Source organism: Aulostomus chinensis, chromosome 8 (assembly GCF_037954235.1).
Source record: "Aulostomus chinensis isolate RoL2024-O1b breed Wild chromosome 8, RoL_Achi_v1.0, whole genome shotgun sequence".
NCBI classification, from domain to species: Eukaryota; Metazoa; Chordata; class Actinopteri; order Syngnathiformes; family Aulostomidae; genus Aulostomus; species Aulostomus chinensis.
In genome coordinates, this window is record NC_141327.1 from 224,625 (window position 1) to 250,535 (window position 25,911).

The 25,911-nt window shown below is 45.7% G+C and overlaps 1 protein-coding gene across 3 annotated transcripts; it reads right to left on the minus strand.

Annotated features, from left to right (window-relative positions):
* Window positions 1–5,118: 5,118 nt before the first annotated feature.
* Window positions 5,119–25,130, minus strand: cd5 (CD5 molecule). 3 transcript variants are annotated; one of them, XM_086210020.1, is made up of 6 exons: window positions 25,028–25,130; window positions 14,441–14,785; window positions 13,941–14,072; window positions 10,518–10,568; window positions 5,585–5,650; window positions 5,119–5,442 (listed from the first exon to the last, which is right to left on the minus strand). In XM_086210020.1, the coding sequence occupies exons 1-6, from the start codon at window positions 25,077–25,079 to the stop codon at window positions 5,381–5,383; spliced, it is 708 nt and encodes a 235-aa protein (XP_086066146.1). In that variant the 5' UTR covers window positions 25,080–25,130; the 3' UTR covers window positions 5,119–5,380. The 3 variants fall into 3 exon arrangements, with proteins under 3 accessions (XP_086066146.1, XP_086066147.1, XP_086066145.1); XM_086210021.1 differs by lacking the exon at window positions 10,518–10,568; XM_086210019.1 differs by lacking the exons at window positions 5,119–5,442; window positions 5,585–5,650 and adding an exon at window positions 5,660–6,405.
* Between the last annotated feature and the right edge of the window lie 781 nt (window positions 25,131–25,911).

Below are 25,911 nucleotides of genomic sequence, written 5' to 3' on the forward strand. Positions count from 1 at the left end.
AGAGCAGGAGTAGAACCTCCCTCCTAGTGGAGCAGCTCTAGAACCTCCCTCCTAGTAGAGCAGGTCTAGAACCTCCCTCCTAGTAGAGCAGGTCTAGACCTCCCGCCTACTACCAGCACATCTGAGACAGTAGAAATGAAAACCTCCCTTTACCAGCAGGAAGGGGGAGAAGATCCAGGATCACTGGGGATGGACGTCTGCTTTGACCTACTGGAGGGAGGGAGAGACGGAGGACAAGGACAGAGACAAAGATGGAGAGCAGACAGAGACAGAGAGAAGAAGAGGAGGGGCCTCCCATTCCACTGTTGGAGCTTGAGGAACCAGCAGGCATACTGGGAGTGAAGGGTTCTAGCTGGATAATAGGGGACTTGGAGCTCTGTCAGGTATGAAGGAGCCTGGTTTTTGAGGACTTTGATGTTAGAAGGAGAATCTAGAATTCTATTTTTGATCTGACAGTACAGAGAAGCCAGTCCAGGAGAGATCTGGTCTTTTCTACAAGTTCTGGTCTGCGCACCAGCAGGTGGAGAGTCTGAAGCCCCTTTCACATAGCACCAATAACACGGGTGTTTGGGGACTCTGAAAGGGTCGACTCTGCATTTCGACCTTCATCCACCCACCCTCCACCGGGTGTTTAGCAGCTCGGCTCGCCTGCAGTGTGAAAAAGGCAACCCGCGTTGTCTCAGGTTTCACAAGAGGGTCCTGTCACATTCTGATTTTGTCAATGTGCCGCCTGTCAGGCTGTCATTGTGGAAGCTCCGGGAAAAAAAAATGTAAAAAAAATGTGCTGCGAGAGCTGCTCACTCATCCCTCAATAAAGTTTGGGCCTCTGCCATGAGATCAGTCCTCCTGTTGATGCCCCGAGACTCAACTTCACTCCTTTTGTTCTAACAATTTCCATGTTGATGATCTCAGTGGAATTAATCTCTGTTCTCTCTGGTACTCCAGCTTCCTCCACAGTCCAAAGACATCAAGAGGGGACCAGGTTAATCCAGACTCTAAATTGACCGTAGGCGTGGCTGGGAGAGCCAATGGTTGTCTGTCTCTATGTGTTGGCCCTGCCATGGACTGGTGACCTGTCCAGGGGGAAGGCTGCTGGGATAGGCTCCACCCCCACCACATGGAGGGATGGATGGATGGATGATGCCGGTCCTCTGTTGAAGAGGTTACAGGCGTTGCTGCTCTCTGCAGCCGCTTGCATGTTCAGTGTGTTGGTGAGACTCCCTGTCCCTCCATGGGACTGGTGCATTGGAGCGCTGGTCTGGAACCAGCTGATTCTCCTCTGTGTTCTCTCATCAAGTCAGCCTTGAGCATGAAATTGTAATTGTAGATCATTTTTCAGTACTTCAACTTCTTCTGAATGTAAAAGTAATGGACCAGACACTGTTGGACAGTAATAATATTGGTGGGCCATCGACTCGCCACTGAAACATGACACAGCACGTGAGGAGGAGGAACCACTCAAGCTAGTCTGTGCCCAAAAGAGGACCCCAAAGTACTAGAGACAGCCTTCCTCCCTCTGTAGGACACAGTTGACCTCCTCCAACTGTTGACTCAACTTTCTACTTTTCCAAAATTTTTTGCCAATTCTTTTGCAGCACAGATCCTTCACCTGAAAACCCTGCAGAGTACTCTCCTCTGTGTTTTCCAAGTTAAGCCTCCTGGTTACTTTGTTGGAAGCTTCTGTCCAACCAACCCAACCCCCATTCTCCCCCAACACACATTACGCCATTGTTTATTGATTATTACCATGACATCATCTGCATAGGCTAATATTTTAACAGGTAAAAGTAACACCAGCACACTGCAGTCTGAAGAGGCTCAGTCGTGAAGGAGAGTACAGCATCTCTGCTGAACCCCCTTGAACACCAGCCTGAACCTGCACTATCGTCATTAATCCTAGTTTCTGGATCTTGGCTATAAAACCAAACCAAAGCAGCAAGCATCTGCCACAGGCGTTGGTGTTCAACCTGATCAAAAGCCTTTTCCTGGTCTCCTAGTCCCCACATCCAGCAGATCATGGGCAGTCCATCAAGGACAGGTGTTTACCAGTCGAGGCTCATGAGGGCAGAACACAGCTGTGCAATCAACGTCTGCCTGAGGTGGATCAGCATAAAAAGATCTAGCAGTCTCCAAGCTGGTGACCTGTCCAGGGGGATGGCTGCTGGGATAGGTAGGCTCCACCCCCCCCCCCCCCACGACCCTTAACAGGAATAAGCAGAAGAAAATGGATGGATGAAATTAATCTCTGCTCGGGAACTCCCATCAATCAGGGAACCCTGACGTGGCAGGCGCCACCATGTTGATAAACAACTTATATCGCCATCTTCACATCTTTTTTATCAATCATGGCAGCGCACTGGCAAGATCCTGCAGTCCATGAGCTGCTCGCCATCTGTGGTAAAGAGGAGATCCAGCAGTAGATTTCTGGATCCGTACAGGACACAGATATTTGAGACACGGCGTACTTTTTTGTGTAATGATGACGTTGTCAGCGCAATGACGTACGAGAGAGAAAAACACAGGTACACTGCCTCACAGAGAGCTCAGAACCCGGGTCTGCAGGAAGCTTGAATGAGGCCTGATGCTGAGCAGATGCGGGTCCAAAAACCCCTTGACACGCATGTTTCAGCCTGGAAGTGACAAAAGCATGGACTAGTTTCTCTGCATTTTCTTGAGACTGTTATTTTAACAGTGATGAAAGAAGGAGTCTGGTCAGTTACTTCATGTGGGAGTTAAAGGATCCTAAATAAAGAGAACTCCTGAATTCCTGACAGTTTTCCTTTTAACAGGCAGGAATGTGAAGCAGATCCAGGGTCAGTGGGGACGGATGTCTGCTTTGACTGGTTGGATGCAGGGTTACTGCTGGTTCCTAGAGTTCTAACAGTAGAATGGAGCCAGAGCCTTCAGCTATCAGGCTCCCCTCCTGTGGAACCGTCTCCCAGTTTCAGTCCAGGACCCAGACCCCCTGTCTAGGTTTAAGAGCAGACTTAAGACCTCCTTGTTGATCAGTCTTATAGTCAGGACTGCTTAGGCTGGCCCTTAGATCTGCTGCTATAGGCTCAGACTGCTGGGGATCTCCCATGATGCACTGGGCTTCTCTCTCCTCCTCCTGTCCTCAGACGTGTTACTGACTCCTCTTCTTCTCCCCTCATCCCAGATCCTGGTGCTGCTGGAGGAGGCTCCAGACCTGAAGAGGCTCCAGCTGCCACCCGTAACTCCACCTGCTCACGTCCCCGTCTGTCCATCAGTCTCTCCTCCTTTCTCTCTGTCCCTCTCTTTCCGTCTGTCCATCAGTCTCTCCTCCATTCTCTGTCTTTGTCTCTGTCCATCAGTCTCTCCTCCTTTCTCTCTCTTTATCTCTGTCCCTCTCTTTCCTTCTGTCTCTCTGTCTTCCTCCATTCTCTGTCTTTGTCTCTGTCCATCAGTCTCTCCTCCTTTCTCTCTCTCTTTATCTCTGTCCCTCTCTTTCCTTCTGTCTCCTTCTTCCTCCATTCACTGTCTTTGTCTCTGTCCTGCTCTCCTGCTCTCTCTCCGTCCCCACTGATCCTGGATCTGCTCCACCTTCCTGCTGTTAAAGGAAGGTTCTGGTGGCTGCTGTTGCAGGATGTGCTGCTGATGGAGAATTGTTGGGTGGAGGTTCATTGAAGGAGGGAGGTGCTGGACCTGCTCTACTTGGACAGAGTCAGGATAGAGCTTTGGTTGGGGTTTGGTGCCACACAGATAAACCTGACTTGACTCCCTTCGTGCTGCGATTACTCGCTCCATGAATGTAGATTGCAGTTAGCAGTCTGCCTGATAATGAGCCCTCGTACTGCTCAACGTCTCATATACCGGTAAGATTATGACACTCTTGTGTACCTTGTGTGCTTCCTACACAGTATTTGCAGCTCACGCCATCTGCTCTCCTGCTGTCACCAAGCTGAACCATTGATTTGTCAAAAATCCTTGGTCTTCCTCATCTACATCAAATTTACACATGGAAGAATTTGCTTATTTCTCCATGAAACACTGTGATACCCCTGAGTTGACTTGACTCTCGTCCTTCACTCAGTGACCTTCTGCTACATAAAAATCTGACTATAAAACTGGTAATCCGCCCAAACCTCCCTTATTGCTTTTATCTGCAACTGGCAGCTGTGCCATCTGGTTGGTCCAGGAGGTGATAGGGAGAATAGCTGGTGGTGCCGTCGTCTTTCATTTACAGGAGCAGCAGTGATCAAGGCTTCACATGGTCACAGGAGTATTTTATTTCCAAACAGGTCCAGCCCGAACTTGTCTGGCCTGATTTCTCCTGATGACTCTGTGTACTCTCTGCCCCTCAGTCTCCCATGTTCAACCCCCCCACACACACACACGCACACACACACACACACACACACACACACACACACACACACACACCCTTCCCTCATGTCAATCCCCTGTTTGATAATCTGCAGCTGTAATCTGCAGTCATCTGTCATTGTTTCTCTGGATGGGACATTTGCAATGAGGCCAGATTATCATTTCATATCATGACCAGACCAGCAGAGGACATGGTAAAATACACCCACTCACACACAGATGGACAACCTTGTGACTTGACAAACATGCGCATGTGTGTTTACGTGTGTGTACGCACATGTGTGTGATACAACAAAACAGCACTCCTGTGTTGCTTGTGAACAGAAATATTTTTTGTAGGATATTTTGCTCAGTCTTCACTTCATGAGACAGTTTTCAAACACAAGTAAGAAGGATCAGCCTGGTTTTAGAGTGAGTTTAGGCCCAGTTTAAGGTTAGGCACTGGTTTTTAATGGTCCGGATGGCATGTTAGGCTGTGATTTTGCTAAGAGGACACATGTCAGAGGGCTGAGAACTGCTGCTTGTTAGAGTGCAGACATGGAGAAGTCTGGCTGAACATGACACCGGCAGCAGTAAAGACAAGCCAACAAAGAAGAGAAGGAGGGCGAGAGATGGTGCTCAGGCTGCAAACAGGAAGCTGGTGTCAACGGCAGAGGAAACCACATCGCTGCACCACATCAGCCCCCACCCCACACACACTGTATCCTCCAAAATCTGCACAATTCTCCATTTAGCTACTTTACAGAAAACCATCATAATTTCATGTTACAGTGAAGATGAATTTATTAAACAAAAATATTTGATTTTTTTACAAATGGAGTCTGATTTGAGCATCTAGTTCTGATGGTATTTTCTAGTTTCATGGACAAATATTCCATCTTGAAAGAGTGGCTTTAGTTTGGGGCGAAAACTAACTACAATACAGAGACATCACCGATTATTATTACATGTTAAAACATGTAAGTCCTCACAGAAATAATCCCACATTCAGCCCTCAGTAGAAGATGATGTCCACGATGATGATGGAGAAGGTGTGTCAGTAGTTATAGTCGCTGTTCCGGTTGGATGAAGGCTCACTGACCGCCAGATGCTCCAGAGCTGATTGGACAACACACATGAAAACATTCACATTGAAAGGTAGTGAGCTCTGTGTGTGTGTGTGTGTGTGTGTGTGTGTGTGTGTGTGTGTGTGTGTGTGTGTGTGTGTGTGTGTGTGTGTGGCTGCTTGCATGTGTGTTACCAGGATAGGATGAACTCTTCTCTCCATCACTGTTTTTCACTGCACTCTTCCCTCGATGGTAGGAAACTGGCTCACAGACACACGGACAGACATGAGGAGATGTTTGAAAGTTAGCAGAAGCTGATGAGCAGCACCTCCTCGTGGTTCTGGACCCAGCACTTCAGGTCTGCAGTTATATAGCCCTCCTCTAGTCATTCTAACTGGTGTGATGCCATCAGGAGTAGTAGTACACACCACCACACTGATCCTTTTGTTGGAGGTAAGGTGATTAATAGGGGAGGCAGGATATGAGGTACTCTGAGTATTTCAATAGTTGAAGCATCTAGGACAAGTAATGCAGAACTGAAAAACTAGCAAAACACAGGAAGTGTAAACAGTCAAATGAATAGATCGGTTGAGTCAGGAGCGACTGTGATATGTGGTGGTTGCGTCCCAGCCAAGGGGCGGTTTTGGTGCGCCCGCTGATGGAACCATCATGTGTCCCTGCCAGGAGTGACATGCTTTTATTGAAGGATCAACTTTATAGACACATGTCAATTCAAACCACTTCTAATCACCATTTTCATGAACCACTGTTCTCACAAAGACGTTGGCACTTGTCATGTTGCTCTAACTTTCTAAAACCTGCTTCTACGACACGACTAGTACTGTTGGACAGAGTCAGATATGTCTTCTCAAGTCAACTCTCCTTCCATGAACCTCCACCCAACAATCCTCCTTGAACAAGCACATCTGAGACAGCAGAGATGAAAACCTTCCTTTACCAGCAGGGAGGTGGAGCAGATCCAGGATCAGTGGGGACGGACATCTGCTTTGACCTGCTGGAGAGCGAGAGAGATGGAGGACAGGGACAGAGACAGAGATGGAGAAGAGACAGAGACAGAAAAGACAGGGACAAAGACATAAAAGGAGAGAGAGAGGGATGGAGGACAGTGACAAAGATAAAAACAGAAAAGACACAGAGGCAGAAAAGAGAGGGACAGAGAGAAAGAGAAAGACAGGAGGAGAGAGAATGACACACAGCCGGGATGTGAACAGGACAGAGGAAAGTGTAATTGTTCTGAACTCAAATCTGCAGTTGTTTTCAAGATAAAGCCTGGAGGAAAATATGCTGATTTTTCTGGAACACAAGGGACTATTAGAGGGGCCCCTCGCCAGCTGTTGCAACCCTCAATGTGTGGGAGGGAGCCCCTGCTGGTACTCCCTGTCATCCTGGTCCAGCTTCTCATATGTAAGTCAGGTTCAGAGAACGACGTAGAACAAAGGCCAAGCCAATCAGTGAACAGCAACTACAGTCCTGTTCACACCTGTTAGTACTAGTCCAACCTGTTCACACCTGTTAATACTGCTAGAAACTGTTCACACTGTTCACACCTGTTGGTACTGCTCCAACATGTTCACATTGTTCACACCTGTAAGTACTGCTCCAATATGTTCACATTGTTCACACCTGTAAGTACTGCTCCAAACTGTTCACACTGTTCTTAGCTGTTAGTACTGCTCAAAACTGTTCACACTGTTCACACCTGTTAGTACTGCTCAAAACTGTTCACACTGTTCACACCTGTTAGTTCTGCTCCAACATGTTCACATTGTTCACACCTGTTAGTACTGCTCCAACATGTTCACATTGTTCACACCTGTAAGTACTGCTCCAAACTGTTCACACTGTTCACACCTGTAAGTACTGCTCCAAACTGTTCACACTGTTCACACCTGTTAGTACTGCTCCAACATGTTCACACTGTTCACACCTGTTAATATTGCTCCAAACTGTTCACAGTGTTCACACCTGTTAATACTGCTCCTACCTGTTCACACTGTTCACACCTGTTAGTACTGCTCCAACATGTTCACACTGTTCACACCTGTTAATACTGCTCCTACCTGTTCACACTGTTCACAACTGTCAGTACTGCTCTGTCATGTTCACACTGTTCATAGTTGTTAGGACTGCTCTAACATGTTCACACCTGTTATTACTGCTCCTACCTGTTCACACTGTTCACAACTGTCAGTACTGCTCCAACAGGTTCGAACTGTTCACATCTGTAAATACTGCGCTAACCTGTTCACACCTGTTAATACTGCGCTTACCTGTTCACACTGTTCACACTATTTACACTGTTCACACTGTGCATACATGCTATTAAGATTTTTCCTGGGTAATCAAATCACTCGTGGTCAGCCTCAATACCTGGAACCACATTAAGAGCTGGTCTGGAAAACATTTGGCTACATGCTGTCAGGGGTGGGGCTGTCATCAAAGCAATATTCGTACATGAATTAATATCCGACTACCTTATTAATCTGTAACATCAACAAAGAAATCTATGAAACAAAGGACACCGCCACCATAGTACAATTCTTAAACCTGACGGGTGGGATCTGGCAAGAGAGCCTTAAAGCTCAGACTAGAGCAGCTGATTACTGAGCATTAATAGAGGAGAACCAGAACCAGCCCAGGTTCCTCTTCAGCACTGGAGCCATACTGACAGCCACAACTCTATTGAGCCCAGTGCTCCCTGTTCCCTCAGCAGTATTAACTTTATCAATTTTAATGATCAAATTCATCCCCTGCTGCCATCAGCTGACACCAGGTTAACCTCAGAGACACCTGTAGGCCAGACACACACCTGGACTGTTAAGCTCCCACTGACCTCCACCAACTCAGCACAACAATGTCTTCTTCTGAACCCTCCACCTGTCTCCTAGACCCCATCCCAACTAAGCTGCTCCAAGACTCTCTCCCCTCGTTAGCCCCTCCCTCTTAGATATGATCAATGTGGCGCTGGTATCTGGTTCCGTCCCACAGTCCTTTAAAGTAGCAGTAATTAAACCCTCCTCAAAAACAAGCCCGGATCCAGAAGTTCTACCAACTACAGACCAACTTCACATCTTCCTTTTCTCTCCAAGGTTCTGGAGAAAGCAGTTGCTAAACAGCTCTGGGACTTCTCCACAGCAACAGCTGATTGGAGGATTCAGTCAGGTTCCAGGTTCATCCTAGCACAGAAGCAGAACTAGTCAAAGGTACCAGTGACCTCCTGCTGGTACCAGATGAGGGACTGGTCTCTGTGCTGGTCTGATTAGATCTCAGTGCAGCTTTGATACCATTGACCACCATATCCTTCTACAGAGACTGGAACCTTTCACTGGTATTAAAGGAACCACACTGAACTGGTTTAGGTCATATTTACTAGGTCATCTCAGTTGGTGCTAGTTAATGATGGTTCCTCTGAGACCACTACAGTCAGTTCTGGTGTTCCACAAGGCTCTGTGCTTGGACCAGTCCTCTTCACCCTGTACCTGCTTCCTCTAGGTCACATGATCAGGAAACACTCCATTAATGTTCACTGCTATGCAGACGACACTCAGCTGAACTCATCAATGATCCACATGGAACAAACCAGCTGACTGAACTGGAGGCCTGTCTGAAGGACAGGAAACATGGAGGACCATCATTTCCTTTATTAAACTCTGATAAACTGAAGTTCTGGTGCTGGGCCAAAACACCTGAGGACCACCTGATCTGATGAGACAGGTACCCTGGATGGCACCACCCTGGCCCCCAGCACCACCGTAGGAACCTAGCAGTTCTCTTTGACCAGGACCCTTTAACTCCCACATTCAACAAACCTCCAGGACGCCTTCTTCCATCTACGTAACATCGCTAAGATCAGACACATCCTGGCTCAAGAAGACGCAGAAAAACTAGTCCCTGCTTTTGTCACTTCCAGGCTGGATTACTGCACCTCCCTCCTACCAGGCTGGACTAATAAGTCCCTAAAGACTCTCCAGCTGGTCCAGAACGCTGCTGCCACGTGTTGACTAGAACTTGTAGCACAGACCAGGTCTCTCCTGGACTGGCTTCTCTGCATGGCTCCCTGTCAAAACCAGAATAGAATTCAAGACTCTTGGTGCTTTCTCATCTCCCAGATCCCTGATTGATGCTGCTGATGGAGGAGGCCGCAAACGTCTGTCTCATGTAAATGTTTGTCTTTGTCCTTGTCCTCCGTCTCTCTCTCCCTCCAGCAGGTCAAAGCAGAAGACCGTCCCCACTGATCCTGGATCTGCTCCACCTTCCTGCTGGTAAAGGAAGGTTTTCATGTCTGCTGTCTCAGATGTGCTTGTTCATGGAGGATTGTTGGGTGGAGGTTCACGGAAGCACGGAGGTTCTACTCCTGCTCTACTAGGAGGGAGGTTCTACACCTGCTCTACTAGGAGGGAGGTTCTTCACCTGCTCTACTTGGAGAGAGGTTCTACACCTTCTCTACTAGGAGGGGGGTTCTACACCTGCTCTACTTGGAGAGAGGTTCTACAGCTGCTCTACTAGGAGGGGGGTTCTAGACCTGCTCTACTAGGAGAGAGGTTGTAACCCTGCTCTACTAGGAGGGACCCAGCAGGGATGAATGGAGGGATTTGGAGACATGCTGAAACTAGACTTGATTTTATATGTACCACTAGCTGGGCGCATGAACAACTGTGCATCATTACCGCATCTGACCATGTGAAAGGCAGAGATGCTGCTGCTGCTAAAGATGATGATGATGATGACGATGATGATGACGATGATAATTATTATTATCATGATTGTTGTAGTTGCAGCTGCCACAAAAATCTTCAATGGCTGGTTTGTTCAAAACAAGCATCACTGTGAGTTTCTCTCTTCTACTTGTATTTCTTACTGATAAACACAGGAAAGTCTCCCTGGCTGCTCTTCTTCTCTCTAAAGGAAGAGCAAATGTCTCCTCAGCTGATTCAGCTGATCTCTCTCTCTGTCCGCTTCACCACCAGATAACCTCCAAAACAAGATGGTAATGATTCCTTTAGTATATTGCATTTTTTTGATTGTGTGCGTGTGTGTGTGTGTAAGAGAGAGAGAGAGAGACAGAGACAGAGAGAGACAGAGAGAGAGAGCGAGAGAGAGACTTACCGCTGTGACTCTGTGTTGGTCCAATCCAGCGATTCTGCCTCCGGTCTGATACTGAGAACCAACACCACAGAGAGAGGTGAACAAGTGTTCCATGTTCTGATTCCTTCTACCCACCTGAAGGTCCCTGTTGTCTCTCATTTGTCTTCACATCAAATGTAAACAAGACCCCGTTGATGCGAATCAGCATCATAACTGATCAACTGAATCACAGCAACATCTGAGCTGGAAGCAGCAGAGCTGAGAAACGTCACTGCTACCATATGGAGGTAAACCCTGCTCCTCTTGACAGTCCCTTGACAGGTCTGGAGGGGCCAATGAACACAAGCCACTACTTCTACTGCTACTGCTACTACTATAACAAATACTCGTTCTACTACTTGTGTTTGTTGACTATTTGTGTGAACAAAAACAAGCAATGGAGGTGAAAATATACTTCACATTTGATCTGAACACATTAGAATTCTTGGAGGAAGGTAGGAAGGAGAGGCCTGGTGGAGGAAGGAGTGGACACATTTTAAAAGCTGAACTAAACCATGAAAACAGGTGAATGATTTCTGTGAATATATATACTGCGCTACTGAGTATTGAAAGTGTGAATATTTTGTGCAATGTGCTAAGAAGATTTTGCATCTCTGGGGCAACTTCAGCTGAAGGGGAACTGCTATTGAGACAGGAACCGCTCAGAACCTGGTCCTTGTGGGATTCATTAAGATGCAGAGAAGTTTGGACAGGTGAGACACCTGGAGTTACTCTGAGGAAAAGTTCCACAATGGATTTCCTGCTGTAAGACCCTCGCCTCGTTCAGGGAATAGTAACATTTTAATACTGGTCTCTGGTCCTCAGTAATATATAATGTCCCCAAGCACATGACCTGGTCTCCTCAGGACCTTAAGACTGAAGTGGGTTCTACAGCAAATCAAGGGCACATTGAAACCTGGTTTTTAGTCATATGACACTTTGATCTACTAAGAACTCTTCAATCTTGGAGGGCTTGGAGACTGCTGGATCTTTTTATGCCGATCCACCTCAGGCAGACGTTGATTGCACAGCTGTGTTCTGCCCTCATGTGCCTCGACTGGTAAACACCTGTCCTTGATGGACTGCCCATAATCTGCTGGATGTGGGGACTAGGAGACCAGGAAAAGGCTTTTGATCAGGTTGAACACCAACACCTGTGGCAGATGCTTGCTGCTTTGGTTTGGTGTTATAGCCAAGATCCAGAAACTAGGATTAATGACGATAGTGCAGGTTCAGGCTGGTGTTCAAGGGGGTTCAGCAGAGATGCTGTACTCTCCTTCACGACTGAGCCTCTTCAGACTGCAGTGTGCTGGTGTTTCTTTTACCTGTTAAAATATTAGCCTATGCAGATGATGTCATGGTAATAATCAATAAACTATGGCGTAATGTGTGTTGGGGGAGAATGGGGGTTGGGTTGGTTGGACAGAAGCTTCCAACAAAGTAACCAGGAGGGTTAACTTGGAAAACACAGAGGAGAGTACTCTGCAGGGTTTTCAGGTGAAGAATCTGTGCTGCAAAAGAATTGGCAAAAAATTTTGGAAAAGTAGAAAGTTGAGTCAACAGTTGGAGGAGGTCAACTGTGTCCTACAGAGGGAGGAAGGCTGTCTCTAGTACTTTGGGGTCCTCTTTTGGGCACAGACTAGCTTGAGTGGTTCCTCCTCCTCACGTGCTGTGTCATGTTTCAGTGGCGAGTCGATGGCCCACCAATATTATTACTGTCCAACAGTGTCTGGTCCATTACTTTTACATTCTGAAGAAGTTGAAGTACTGAAAAATGATCTACAATTACAATTTCACACTCAAGGCTGACTTGATGAGAGAACACAGAGGAGAATCAGCTGGTTCCAGACCAGCGCTCCAATGCACCAGTCCCATGGAGGGACAGGGAGTCTCACCAACACACTGAACATGCAAGCGGCTGCAGAGAGCAGCAACGCCTGTAACCTCTTCAACAGAGGACCGGCATCATCCATCCATCCATCCCTCCATCTTCCCCCTCTTCTCCTGTTCAGGGTGGAGCCTATCCCAGCAGCCTTCCCCCTGGACAGGTCACCAGTCCATGGCAGGGCCAACACATAGAGACAGACAACCATTGGCTCTCCCAGCCACGCCTACGGTCAATTTATAGTCTGGATTAACCTGGTCCCCTCTTGATGTCTTTGGACTGTGGAGGAAGCTGGAGTACCAGAGAGAACCCAGCAGGAACTGGGAGAACATGGAGACTCACCCAGAAAGCTGCTGCTCCACCGGGCCGCCCGATTCAAGGAGTCATAGTTTAATTAACCTAGTAACCTCACATCTGAGACCTTTAAAATGATGTAAAACAATTTCCAGCCAAGATGTCACTACTTCTTCTGTGCAGCAGCAGAGGCCAAAAACCTGACCCTAATCCCCCAGGAGGTTTTATGATGGTTTGTTTTATCAGCTGTAGATGACGTGAAACTTTGGTCACACGAGTCAAATATGTCAGCTTCCAGGGCGCCCAGGAGCGCTTTGATGTCCCCACCAGTGTTGAGATCAAAGCTACGTCTTTGTTGCTATCACTGTGTGTCTGCTTCTCTGTTCATGCTGGTGTGGAGTTTACTCAGAGAGGCAGGGGAGGTTTCCTCTCTGCAAACTTTCCTTCTCAGAGTTGGATCAAAAAATCTGCTCATCACAAATGTCAATTATTGAGCTTTGGGACAAACACAGATGGAGGTTTATATGAGTAGGAGGAGGAGGAAAATTGACCATTGAGCTGACACTGATTTGAAACCATTGATTACTACGATGGTGAAAGCCAGAATTAGAATTGATTTCAACTATTAGATTGGACTGACGGACATTGATCAGGTCATGTGATGAGTAAGATGTCAGGGGCTGGTACTCAGTTGAAAACTGTTTACTATTTATGTGCTTTTCTTTAAGTTTCCAAACTGCTTAAACCTGTTCACCAGGAGGAAAAAGAATTCAGAATAATAAAAACATAGTTTGATGTAAGTGCAGTTAATTATTGCTGAATCTTGAAAAAAAAAAACACACTTCAGGATACTTAGTAACTGAGGGGAAAGCTTTGATGCCCCTGTCAATATAGATGACATATAAATTAAAAACTCTCTCTCCCTTGACAGTAAAATGAGTAATGTTCAAACAGTATTATGCCCTGAACTGACTTCATGACCTCACACCAAATGGATCTACAGGATGAAAATGGGAACGTTCAAGATAATTCTTGAAAAAACTGCTCCAAAGCAGCACCATGCGTCTGCCTCGAATCTTTAATCTGAAAAAATAGTCATGTCAGTATTGCTGATTACATGTAAATCTGCATATTTGTACACTGTGTGTGTGAGAGAGTGAGCGCGCGCGCGTGTGTGTGTGTGTGTGTGTGTGTGTGTGTGTGTGTGTGTGTGTGTGTTTACTTACATCTCTTCTGTAGAGCTTTGATGGTTGGCCTGTAGAATCTGGTCACCACTATGACCACCATTCCACAAGCAAGCAAAGCTGTCATCACTTTGTACACTTGATGCTGCCCCTGAACATCTGTCACCAGCTCGTCTGACCACACACACACACACACACACACACACACACACACACACACACACACACACACACACACACACACACACACACACACACACACACACAGAGTTTTGTGCAGCTCTTCATGTTAAGACATTCCATTGACTTCCACTGATGTGAAAACATGAACCCTAATCCTAATCTGAACCTAAAGTGAACTCACACCTTCACTTAAATTTGAATCAGGAACCCACAAATTCAGTTGTTCTGCTTTGGGACCGGTCTTTGGCCCCCATGAGTATTGGAGGAACACACACACACACACACACACACACACACACACACACACACACACACACACACACACACACACACACACACACACACACACACAGACTAACCTTCACAGTGGACGCTCAGTGTCCTACAGGTGTTGCTGTCACCCTCTTCCCGCCAGTGTGGCGAGCCTCGACAGCCTTTCTTATTCTCACACACATTCCTCAGAAGTGTCTGGATGTTGGTGGAGTTGCTGTGACATCGCAGCGAGGAGCTGGACGGATGATGGAGGAACAGCAGAACATCTCCCTCACACTGCCTTGTCCAGGTGACTGTGATGAGGCCTGGGACAGGTGCCGGTGCAGGGCTGGATGTGGGGACAGCAGTGGGGCAGGGACAGCCACTGGTGTTGGTCAGGATGTCTGGAGGCAACCCTGTGGTATTTGAGGTCATCTCTGCTTCGTCTGAATCTGCAGTGCGTGCACACACACACACACACACACACACACACACACACACACACACTGATCGACTGCAGCAGCTTACCCATTCTTTGTATTTGTGTAAACCTTCTTACATCGAAACATTGATGGTCAGGAATGTTACCAATAAATTATATGAGATTGCTTGCGTAGTTTTGAGTTTTTTTTAACAGGTTAATAGGTAGGAAACGTTTGGAAAAGAATGTTGCCATGATTCAAGTGACTTTCTTCATCTGTCATTGAAGGTGTGAAGAAGTTTGTCAGATTGTAATCACTGATGAAAAATCAGTCTTGAACAGGTGAATTGGATCTGATCAACATGGAGTAGCTTCTGTAGCTTTGGTAGCTTCTGTGGCTTCTGTAGCTTTGGGAGCCTCTGTAGTTTGGTAGCTTCTTTAGCTTCGGTAGCGTCTGTAGTTTGGTAGCTTCTGTAGCTTCTGTAGCTTCTGTAGCATTTGTAGCTTCTGAAGCTTTGGTAGCCTCTGTAGCTTTGGTAGTCTCTGTTGCTTTGGTAGCTTTGGTAGCTTCTCTAGGTTCTGACACTGTAGATTCTGTAGCACTTGGAGCTTCTATGGCTTAAGTACATACACATACACATACACACCTTCTTGTAACTTTTTAGTTATTATTATTGTTATTAATATTTATTATTATTGTTGTATTAATGTACAGTAATGTTCTGATTGAAATTGTGGCTCATTTAAGTTTAATTTATCACCTAATATTCATTTACATATTACAGGGTTTTTGAGTAGATCCTGTGTTCATGATGATTTATTTTATCTACAACAACATACTGCAGCAATCTACTCTGTTGCAGTTTCAAGGAGAGTTTAAAACATCATCCATCCATCCATCCATCCATCATCCATCCATCCATCCCTCCATCCATCATCCATCCCTCCATCCATCATCCATCCATCCATCCATCCATCATCCATCCATCCATCCATCCATCCATCCATTCATCCATCCATCATCCATCCATCATCCATCCATCCATCCATCCATCCATCCATCCATCCATCCATCATCCATCCATCCATCCATCATCCATCCATCATCCATCCATCATCCATCCATCCATCCATCCATCATCCATCCATCCATCCATCCATCATCCATCCATCCCTTCATCCCTCCATGTTCTCCCTCCTCTCCTGTTGAGGGTGGTGGGGGTGGAGCCTATCCCAGCAGCCTTCCCCCTGGACAGGTCACCAGTCCATGGCAGGGCCAACACATAGAGACAGACAACCATTGGCTCTCCCAGCCACGCCTACGGTCAATTTAGAGTCTGGATTAACCTGGTCCCCTCTTGATGTCTTTGGACTGTGGAGGAAGCTGGAGTACCAGAGAGAACCCAGCAGGAACAGGGAGAACATGGAGACTCACCCAGAAAGACCCCGTGCTGCAGCCGGGGCTCCACCCACAACCTTCTTGCTGGGGGGCCACAGGGAGGACCACTGCTCCTCCAGGCCGCCCGATTCAAGGAGTCATAGTTTAATTAACCCTGTAACCTCACATCTGAGACCTTTAAAATGATGTAAAACCAATTTCCAGCCAAGATGTCACTACTTCCTCTCTGTAGCAGCAGAGGTCAAAAACCTGACCCTCATCCCCCAGGAGGTTTTATGATGTTTTTTTTTAATCAGCTCTAGATGACGTGAAACTTTGGTCACACGAGTCAAATATGTCAGCTTCCAGGGTGCCCCGGAGCGCTTTGATGTCCCCACCAGTGTTGAGATCAAAGCTATGTCTTTGACCATGGATGTGTGAGGGAAGTACAACCCATTAGCCTGATAACTCTGGCTCTATCTGGCATAAATTCATCTATATAGATGAGGCTGGCTCAGGAGGAGGAGAAGGAGAGGCGTCACTGCCACTGAGCCATGCTGACTATCCCAGGGCAGTTGGAGGGAACATCTGCCAGAACAGGGTCCTCCACTGCTACACCAGCACCTCCCACATGCTCACATTTACTCTTCATGTTCATCATCTGGCTGGCTGCTTTATGCTCCATTCACAGTAAAGCATGGAGTAACTGACTCATCTGAGAGGAACTTGCATTAAGTTAATTTCAGCGGTGTGCAGTACTGGTCCTGTGTTTGGGGTTTGCTCTAAATATTCATGTATTTCACAAGATCTCTAAATTTCCAATGCAGACTTTGTTATTAAGAAACCAGAAGTGTCAAAGCTGTTTAACAGAATCAGACCATGTGACAAATTTACACTGACAAATTTACGTTATTACAAAATGGTGAAGCGTTACATTCTGAAAGGGGTGCATGCACAAAAATCATTCACCAAGAACTCTGTGTAGGTTCTCATTCATCCAGGTCATCGTAGATCGAAGCGAAGTAAAATCTGGTCAACTGGACGTAAGTTTATCTTCAAGATAAACTTACGTCCAGTTGACCAGATTTTACTTCGCTTCGATTCACCAAGAACATTTTGGACATTTAATATATTATTATTATTATTATTATTATCATCATTATTTTTTGGGTGTAAACTGAGGTCAACACATTCAACAAGCTTCATTTGGTTTCTTGACATGCAGGCTGTTGTCGCTGTTTGCTAATTGCCAAGTATAAATTAAATTAATTAAAGTAGGAATGTATTCATTTCTTTGAAACTCAAAAATTTAGATGAGGACGATTGAATATCAGACCTCTAATAATAAAATAATAATACATTTTATTTATAAGGCGCCTTTCAATGCACTCAAGGTCGCCGTACAACAGTTTAAAATAGATAAATAAATAAAATAAAACATGCACGATTTAAAAGAACAACAACAGAAGTCCCTAGGAGAGCACAAGAGAGGGCATTCAGCCATACGCCTGTCTAAAAAGGTGAGTTTTGAGATGATTTTTGAAGGTGTCAATGGAGTCAATGTTTCTGATGTCAGGAGGGAGGGAGTTCCAGAGGCGAGGGGCAGAGCAACTGAAGGCTCTAGCCCCCATGGAGGTCAGACGGAAGGAGGGGACGTTGAGGCTGATGGAGGAGGAAGACCTGAGAGACCGGGTGGGAATGTTGGTGTGGAGAAGGTCTGACAGGTATGAAGGCGCGAGGTTATGGATGGTTTTGAATGTATGGAGGAGGATCTTGTAGTCAATGCGGTGTTTTATGGGAAGCCAGTGGAGTTGATGTAGAACGGGGGTGATGTGACTGATGACAGGGGTTCTGGTGATGATTCGGGCAGCTGCGTTCTGGACCAACTGAAGCTGATGGAGGAGTTTGTGTGGGAGACCACACCTCTGATGCCAAAAACTGAACCAGTGAATGAAGTGATACCTGACAGTTGTGTTGACCTGCTGAGTCTCACTGAAACCTGGCTGGTGACGATGAGGATGCTAGTCTGAATGAATCCTCTCCTCCAGTCACAGGAACACTCACATTCCTCCAGGCTCTGGCCCAGGAGGTGGCGCTGCTGCCATTGTTGACACCAGTTTAGTAATAAACCCCAAACCAGAAGAAGTTTCCATTCCTCTGAAAGCCTGATTCTCAGTTTGTCTCCTCCAGCCTGGAAACTCTCCAGCCTCTCTGATTGATGATTGAGGACCGTTCTCCTGGTCCTGACTCTGGATTCTGATCTGAATTCTCAGAGTTTATCAATCAACTACTCTCCACTCAGGAAAACTGTAGTTTCCAGATGTTTGTCTGATCAGGCCACACCTGGATTTAAGGAAGTGGTTCCATTGGTGCTAAATTCAGTGTCATGTCCCACTGTAAAAGAGGGCGCTGTTGTCCACCTTAGTCCCTCCCAAACTGATCCTTTTATCCATAGAGCAGCAGGCACCTTAGCAACAACTCTGAACTCTACTGGCTCACTAAAGAAGAAAACTATGAATCCAAGGAAACAAGCACCTTGGTACGGTTCTGGAACCTGACAGCTTCAACAAGAAACCCAGAGCTGGAGAGAAGATGGAGCTGCTCCAAACTGGAGGAGTCACATGGAGTCTGGCAAGACGGCCTTAGAACCTAGAAGAAAGCCCTTGGTGGAACCAGAGCAGCCGACTACTCAGCACGAATAGAGGAACACAAGAACAACCCAGGTTCCTCTTCAGTACTGGAGCCAGACTGACAGAGAGCCACAGCTCTACTGAACCAAGTAGTCCTGTTTCCTGGGCAGCAAAGAGTTCATGGACTTCTTTAATGACAAAATTCTCCTGATTAGAGAGAAACTTCTTCTCCTGTTGCCATCAGCTGACAACATGGCCCTAGAACCCAGAACCTTAGAGGCAGCTGGAGGACCAGACACACACTTGGGTAGTTTTTCTCCCATCAGCCTTCATGAGCTAAGTACAATAATGTCCTCCTCTAAACCTCCACCTGTCTCCTAGACCCCATCCCAACTAAGCTGCTCCAAGACTCTCTCCCCTCGTTAGCCCCTCCCTCTTAGATATGGTCAATGTGGCGCTGGTATCTGGTTCCGTCCCTCAGTCCTTTAAAGTAGCAGGAATTAGACCCTCCTCAAAAAAGCAACCCTGGATCCAGAAGTTCTACCAACTACAGACCAACATCACATCTCCTTTTCTCTCCAAGGTTCTGGAGAAAGCAGCTGCTAAACAGCTCTGGGACTTCTCCACAGCAACAGCTGATTGGAGGATTCAGTCAGGTTCCAGGTTCATCCTAGCACAGAAACAGAACTAGTCAAAGGTACCAGTGACCTCCGACTGGTACCAGATGAGGGACTGGTCTCTGTGCTGGTCTGATTAGATCTCAGTGCAGCTTTGATACCATTGACCACCATATCCTTCTACAGAGACTGGAACCTGTCACTGGTATTAAAGGAACCACACTGAACTGGTTCAGGTCATATTACAATTCTACAATTCTACAATTTCATTTAGCAGACGCTTTTGTCCAAAGCGACGTACAACACAAGCAAGAATTCAGACTTAATTAAGGAAAAACCCATAGGAAGCGCAAAAGTGCTTCAGTTGTGATTTGGTCACAGGTACTGCCATCTAGTGGCAGAAGAAGTGTTGCCCCCCCCCCACTTTTTTTTTTTTTTTTTTAATATAACAGGCATACAACATCACACAACACAGTGAGTGCTACATAATCACTAAGTGCTGGGTCTTGGACCCTCTGACTGATTCTACCACAGGACAAAGAGGAGCAGAGTCAGGTTCAGTGCCTCGGTGCTCTCTGAACAATTGAGTCTTCAATTGTCTCTTAAAAGTAGAAAGGGACTCAGCAGAACGCACAGAGTTCGGTAGTTCGTTCCACCATTTGGGAACAACAGAAGAGAAGAGTCTGGCTAGAGATTTGGAGCAGCGCTGGGCTGGAAGCACCAGGCGTTATTAACTAGGTCCATCTCAGTTGGTACCAGTTAATGATGGTTCCTCTGAGACCACTACAGTCAGTTCAGGTGTTCCACAAGGGTCTGTGCTTGGACCAGTCCTCTTCACCCTGTACCTGCTTCCTCTCGGTCACATGATCAGGAAACACTCCATTAATGTTCTCTGCTATGCAGACGACACACAGCTGAACTCATCAATGATCCACATGGAACAAACCAGCTGACTGAACTGGAGGCCTATCTGAAGGACAGGAAACATGGAGGACCATCATTTCCTTTATTAAACTCTGATAAACTGAAGTTCTTGTGCTGGGGCCAAACACCTGAGGACCACCTGATCTGATGAGACAGGTACCCTGGATGGCACCACCCTGGCCCCCAGCACCACCGTAGGAACCTAGCAGTTCTCTTTGACCAGGACCCTTTAACTCCCACATTCAACAAATCTCCAGGTCGCCTTCTTCCATCTACGTAACATCGCTAAGATCAGACACATCCTGGCTCAAGAAGACGCAGAAAAACTAGTCCCTGCTTTTGTCACTTCCAGGCTGGATTACTGCACCTCCCTCCTACCAGGCTGGACTAACAAGTCCCTCAAGACTCTCCAACTGGTCCAGAATGCTGCTGCCTGCGTGTTGACTAGAACTGGTAGCAGAGACCAGGTCTCTCCTGGACTGCTTCTCTGCATGGCTCCCTGTCAGATTCAGAACAGAATTTAAAATTCTTCTTCTACCATCAAGGTCCTCAACAATCAGGCTCCTTCATCCCTGACAGAGCTCCTAGTCCCCTATGATCCAGCTAGAACCCTTCACTCCCAGGATGCAGGGTTCCTGCTGGTTCCTAGAGTTCTAACAGTAGAAATGATGCCATGTGAAGCCCTTTGAGACAAACTGTTTGTGAAAACGGGCTCTAAAAATAAAATTGCCTTGCCTTGCCTTGCCTTCCCTATGATAAATGTGGGAGTGATATGATGAAGCTAGGAGTCATATGATGAATGTAGGAATGATATGATGAAGCTAGGAGTGATATGATGAATGTAGGAGTGATATGATGAAGCTAGGAGTGATATGATGAATGTAGGAGTGATATGATGACGCTAGGAGTGACATGATGAACGCAGGAGTGATAGGATGAAAAAGGGGTGATATGATGAATGTAGGAGTGCTATCATAAATGTAGGAGTGATATTATGAATGTAGGAGTGATATGATAAATGTAGGAGTGATATGATAAAGCTAGGAGTGATATGATGAATGTAGGAGTGCTATGATAAATGTAGGAGTAATATGATGAACGCAGGAGTGATATGATGAAGCCAAGAGTGATATGATGAATGTCGGAGTGATATGATAAATGTAGGAGTGATATGATGAAGCTAGGAGTGATATGAGGAATGTAGGAGTGATATGATGAAGCTAGGAGTGATATGAGGAATGTAGGAGTGATATGATTAAGCTAGGAGTGATATGATGAAGCTAGGAGTCATATGATAAATGTAGGAGTGATATGATGAATGTAGGAGTGATATGATGAAGCTAGGAGTGACATGATGAACGCAGGAGTGATATGATGAAAAAGGGGTGATATGATGAATGTAGGAGTGCTATCATAAATGTAGGAATGATATGATAAATGTAGGAGTGATATGATGAAGCTAGGAGTGATATAATGAATGTAGGAGTGCTATGATAAATGTAGGAGTGATATGATGAAAGCAGGAGTGATATGATGAACGCAGGACTGATATGATGAAAAAGGAGTGATATGATGAAACCAAGAGTGATATGATGAATGTAGGAGTGATATGATAAATGTAGGAGTGATATGATGAAGCTAGGAGTGATATAAGGAATGTAGGAGTGATATGATTAAGCTAGGAGTGACATGATGGAAAAGGAGTGATATGATGAATGTAGGAGTACTATCATAAATGTAGGAGTAATATGATGACTGTAGGAGTGGTATGATGAATGAAGGAGTGATATGATAAATGTAGGAGTGATATGATGAATGCAGGAGTGATATAATGAATGTAGGAGTAATATGATGACGCTAGGAGTGATATGATGAAGCCAAGAGTGCTATGATGAATGTAAGAGTGCTATCATAAATGTAGGAGTTATATGATGAATGCAGGAGTGATATGATAAATGTAGGAGTGATATGATGAAAAAGGGGTGATATGATGAAGCTAGGAGTGATATAATGAATGTAAGAGTGATATGATGAATGAAGGAGTGATGATAAATGTAGGAGTGATATGATGAAGCTAGGAGTGATATGATGAATGTAGGAGTGCTATGATAAATGTAGAAGTGATATGATGAAGCTAGGAGTGATATGATGAATGCAGGAGTGATATGATGAAGCCAAGAGTGATATGATAAATGTAGGAGTGAAATGATGGAGCTAGGAGTGATATAAGGAATGTAGGAGTGATATGATTAAGCTAGGAGTGATATGATGAAAAAGGAGTGATATGATGAAGCTAGGAGTGATATGATGGAAAAGAAGTGATATGATGAATGTAGGAGTGCTATCATAAATGTAGGAGTAATATGATGAATGTAGGAGTTATATGATGAATGAAGGAGTGACATGATAAATTTAGAAGTGATATAATGAAGCTAGGAGTGATATGATGAAAAAGGAGTGATATGATGAAGCCAAGAGTGATATGATGAATGTAGGCGTGCTGTGATAAATGTAGGAGTGATATGATGAATGCAGGAGTGATTTGATTAAGCTAGGAGTGATATGATCAAGTTAGGAGTGATAAGATGAGAAAGGAGTGATATGATGAAGCTAGGAGTGATATACTGAAGCTGGGAGTGATATGATGAATTTAGGAGTGATATAATGAATGTAGGAGTGATGTGATAAATGTAGGAGTGATGTGATGAAGCTAGGAGTCATATGATAAATGTAGGAGTGATATGATGAATGTAGGAGTGATATGATGAAGCTAGGAGTGACATGATGAACGCAGGAGTGATATGATGAAAAAGGGGTGATATGATGAATGTAGGAGTGATATGATGAGGTTGGGAGTGATATGATGAATGTAGGAGTGCTATGATTAACCTAGGAGTGATATGATGAAGCTAGACGTGATATTATGAATGTAGCAGTGCTATGATGAAACAAGGAGTGATATGATGAAGCTAGGAGTGAAATGCTGAAGCTGGGAGTGATATGATGAATGGAGGAGTCATATGAAGAAGCTAGGAGTGATTTGATAAATGTAGGAGTGATGTGATGAAGCTAGGAGTGATATGATGAATTGAGGAGTGATACAATGAACCTAGGAGTGATGAGAAGAAGCTAGGAGTGTTGAGACAAGCAAAGAGTGACACGATGAAGTTAAGAGTGACATGACAAAACTAGGAGTGGCATGATATCTGGCTCCTTCATCCCTGACAGAGCTCCTAGTCCCCTATGATCCAGCTAGAACCCTTCACTCCCAGGATGCAGGGTTACTGCTGGTTCCTAGAGTTCTAACAGTAGAATGGAGCCAGAGCCTTCAGCTATCAGGCTCCCCTCCTGTGGAACCGTCTCCCAGTTTCAGTCCAGGACCCAGACCCCCTGTCTAGGTTTAAGAGCAGAGTTAAGACCTCCTTGTTGATCAGGCTTATAGTCAGGACTGCTTAGGCTGGCCCTTCGATCTGCTGCTATAGACTCAGACTGCTGGGATCTCTCCCATGATGCACTGGGCTTCCCTCTCCTCCTCCTGTCCTCAGACGTGTTACTAACTCCTCTTCTTCTCCCCTCATCCCAGATCCTGGTGCTGCTGGAGGAGGCTCCAGACCTGAAGAGGCTCCAGCTGCCACCTGTAGCTCCACCTGCTCACGTCCCCTTCTGTCCCTCAGTCTCTCCTCCTTTCGCTCCCTCTTTATCTCTGTCCCTCTCTCTCCTTCTATCTCTCTGTCTTCCTCCATTCTCTGTCTTTGTCTCTGTCCATCAGTCTCTCCTCCTTTCTCTCTTTATCTCTGTCCCTCTCTTTCCTTCTGTCTCTCTGTCTTCCTCCATTCTCTGTCTTTGTCTCTGTCCATCAGTCTCTCCTCCTTTCTCTCTCTCTTTATCTCTGTCCCTCTCTTTCCTTCTGTCTCTCTGTCCTCCTGCATTCTCTGTCTTTGTTTCTGTCCATCAGTCTCTCCTCCTTTCTCTCCCTCTTTATCTCTGTCCCTCTCTTTCCTTCTGTCTCTCTGTCTTTGTCTCTGTCCATCGGTCTCTCCTCCTTTCTCTCCCTCTTTATCTCTGTCCCTCTCTTTCCTTCTGTCTCTCTGTCTTCCTCCATTCTCTGTCTTTGTCTCTGTCCTGCTCTCTCTCCGTCCCCACTGATCCTGGATCTGCTCCACCTTCCTGCTGGTAAAGGAAGGTTCTGGTGGCTGCTGTTGCAGGATGTGCTGCTGATGGAAAATTGTTGGGTGGAGGTTCATTGAAGGAGGGAGGTGCTGGACCTGCTCTACTTGGACAGAGTCAGGACAGAACTTTGGTTGGGATTTGGTGCCGTACAAATAAAACTGACTTGACTTGGCATGATGAAGCTAGGAGTGCTGTGACATCTGTTAAGACCAGTAAGAAGACTGGTTACTGGACCAACTGGAAGCAGGAAAGAGATTTTTGAATGACCCTGGATAGAAGGCAATTCTAGTTGTTGTTGATTAGCTTGACTGAAGTGGATTAACAGAGATCTGAGTCAAAAAATGCATCAGTTGTGCTATTAGACAGACTGATGTGTGTCGTGACAGTTAATTTCAGATGTTTAATCGTTCTCATCCGTGTATCATCAGCAGATATGAAAAGATGAAGCCCCCCGCCATCGGTGCATGTGAGCTTTTTCCCGTAGATGAGCTCCAACCTCACAGCATTGTTTCTCTTTCCTTCTACTCAAATGATCTCAAATAATTTTAACTTACCATCAGCTGTGAGTAAGAGAACAACCATGGTCACAAGAATCATCAGATCCATCTTAGAAGCAATGAACAAACAGCTGGGTGGAGAACAGACAAAGTGATGTGAGAGGAGAAGTGGCGGACGTGTTTAGGCTCCACCCCTGCAACACCAACACCCCTCCATACCATGAATCACTTCAACGCTACATGCATCCTGCAACCTGCAGATTTCCTCTCTTCAAAGACAGGCAGTGTGTGTGTGTGTGTGTGTGTGTGTGTGTGTGTGTGTGTGTGTGTGTGTGTGTGTGTGTGTGTGTGTGTGGCTATGACAAGATGATTGGAGGAAAGAGGAGGAGGAGGAAGGAGGAAAATGAATATACATTCACTGTTGTCACAGTGAGGAGTTTGCAGGACAGGAAGTCAGCTGTTTGAAATGACGATCTCTACATGAATCCACACAAACGGCTGAGCTGGACTCAGATAACAAAGTCAGTACTTTGAAGAAAGCCCACGTCATCGCTAGATGAACATTTATTGTGAATGAGATTTTAAATCTATAAATTTGCTAATTTCTACCACTGCTTAGATTTGCTTGTTGATACATCAAAAATGACATTTGACACATATCATGAGGCTTCACTACGTCTGGCAGCAGTTCTGACTGAGACCATGTTGTTGTCAATTTTATTCACTGACATTAACATCAAAACACTGTTCTACTCATAGTTCTCTTGTGAATTTGAGGTAGATTATTGTTAAATTGAGTCTCCATGTTCTCCCTGTTCCTGCTGGGTTCTCTCTGGTACTCCAGCTTCCTCCACAGTCCAAAGACATCAAGAGGGACCAGGTTAATCCAGACTCTAAATTGACCGTAGGCGTGGCTGGGAGAGCCAATGCTTGTCTGTCTC

What these genes read in the sequence shown, in the direction of transcription:
- cd5 (XM_086210019.1), bottom strand. Translation starts at nt 25,079, where the DNA reads ATGGATCTGATGATTCTTGTGACCATGGTTGTTCTCTTACTCACAGCT. An exon ending in TCTCTTACTCACAGCTGATG is followed by an intron (nt 14,786 to 25,027) that starts GTAAGTTAAAAT and finishes CACGCACTGCAG; the next exon opens with ATTCAGACGAAGCAGAGATG. An exon ending in ACCAACACAGAGTCACAGCG is followed by an intron (nt 6,406 to 10,517) that starts GTAAGTCTCTCT and finishes CTCGCTCTCCAG; the next exon opens with CAGGTCAAAGCAGATGTCCG.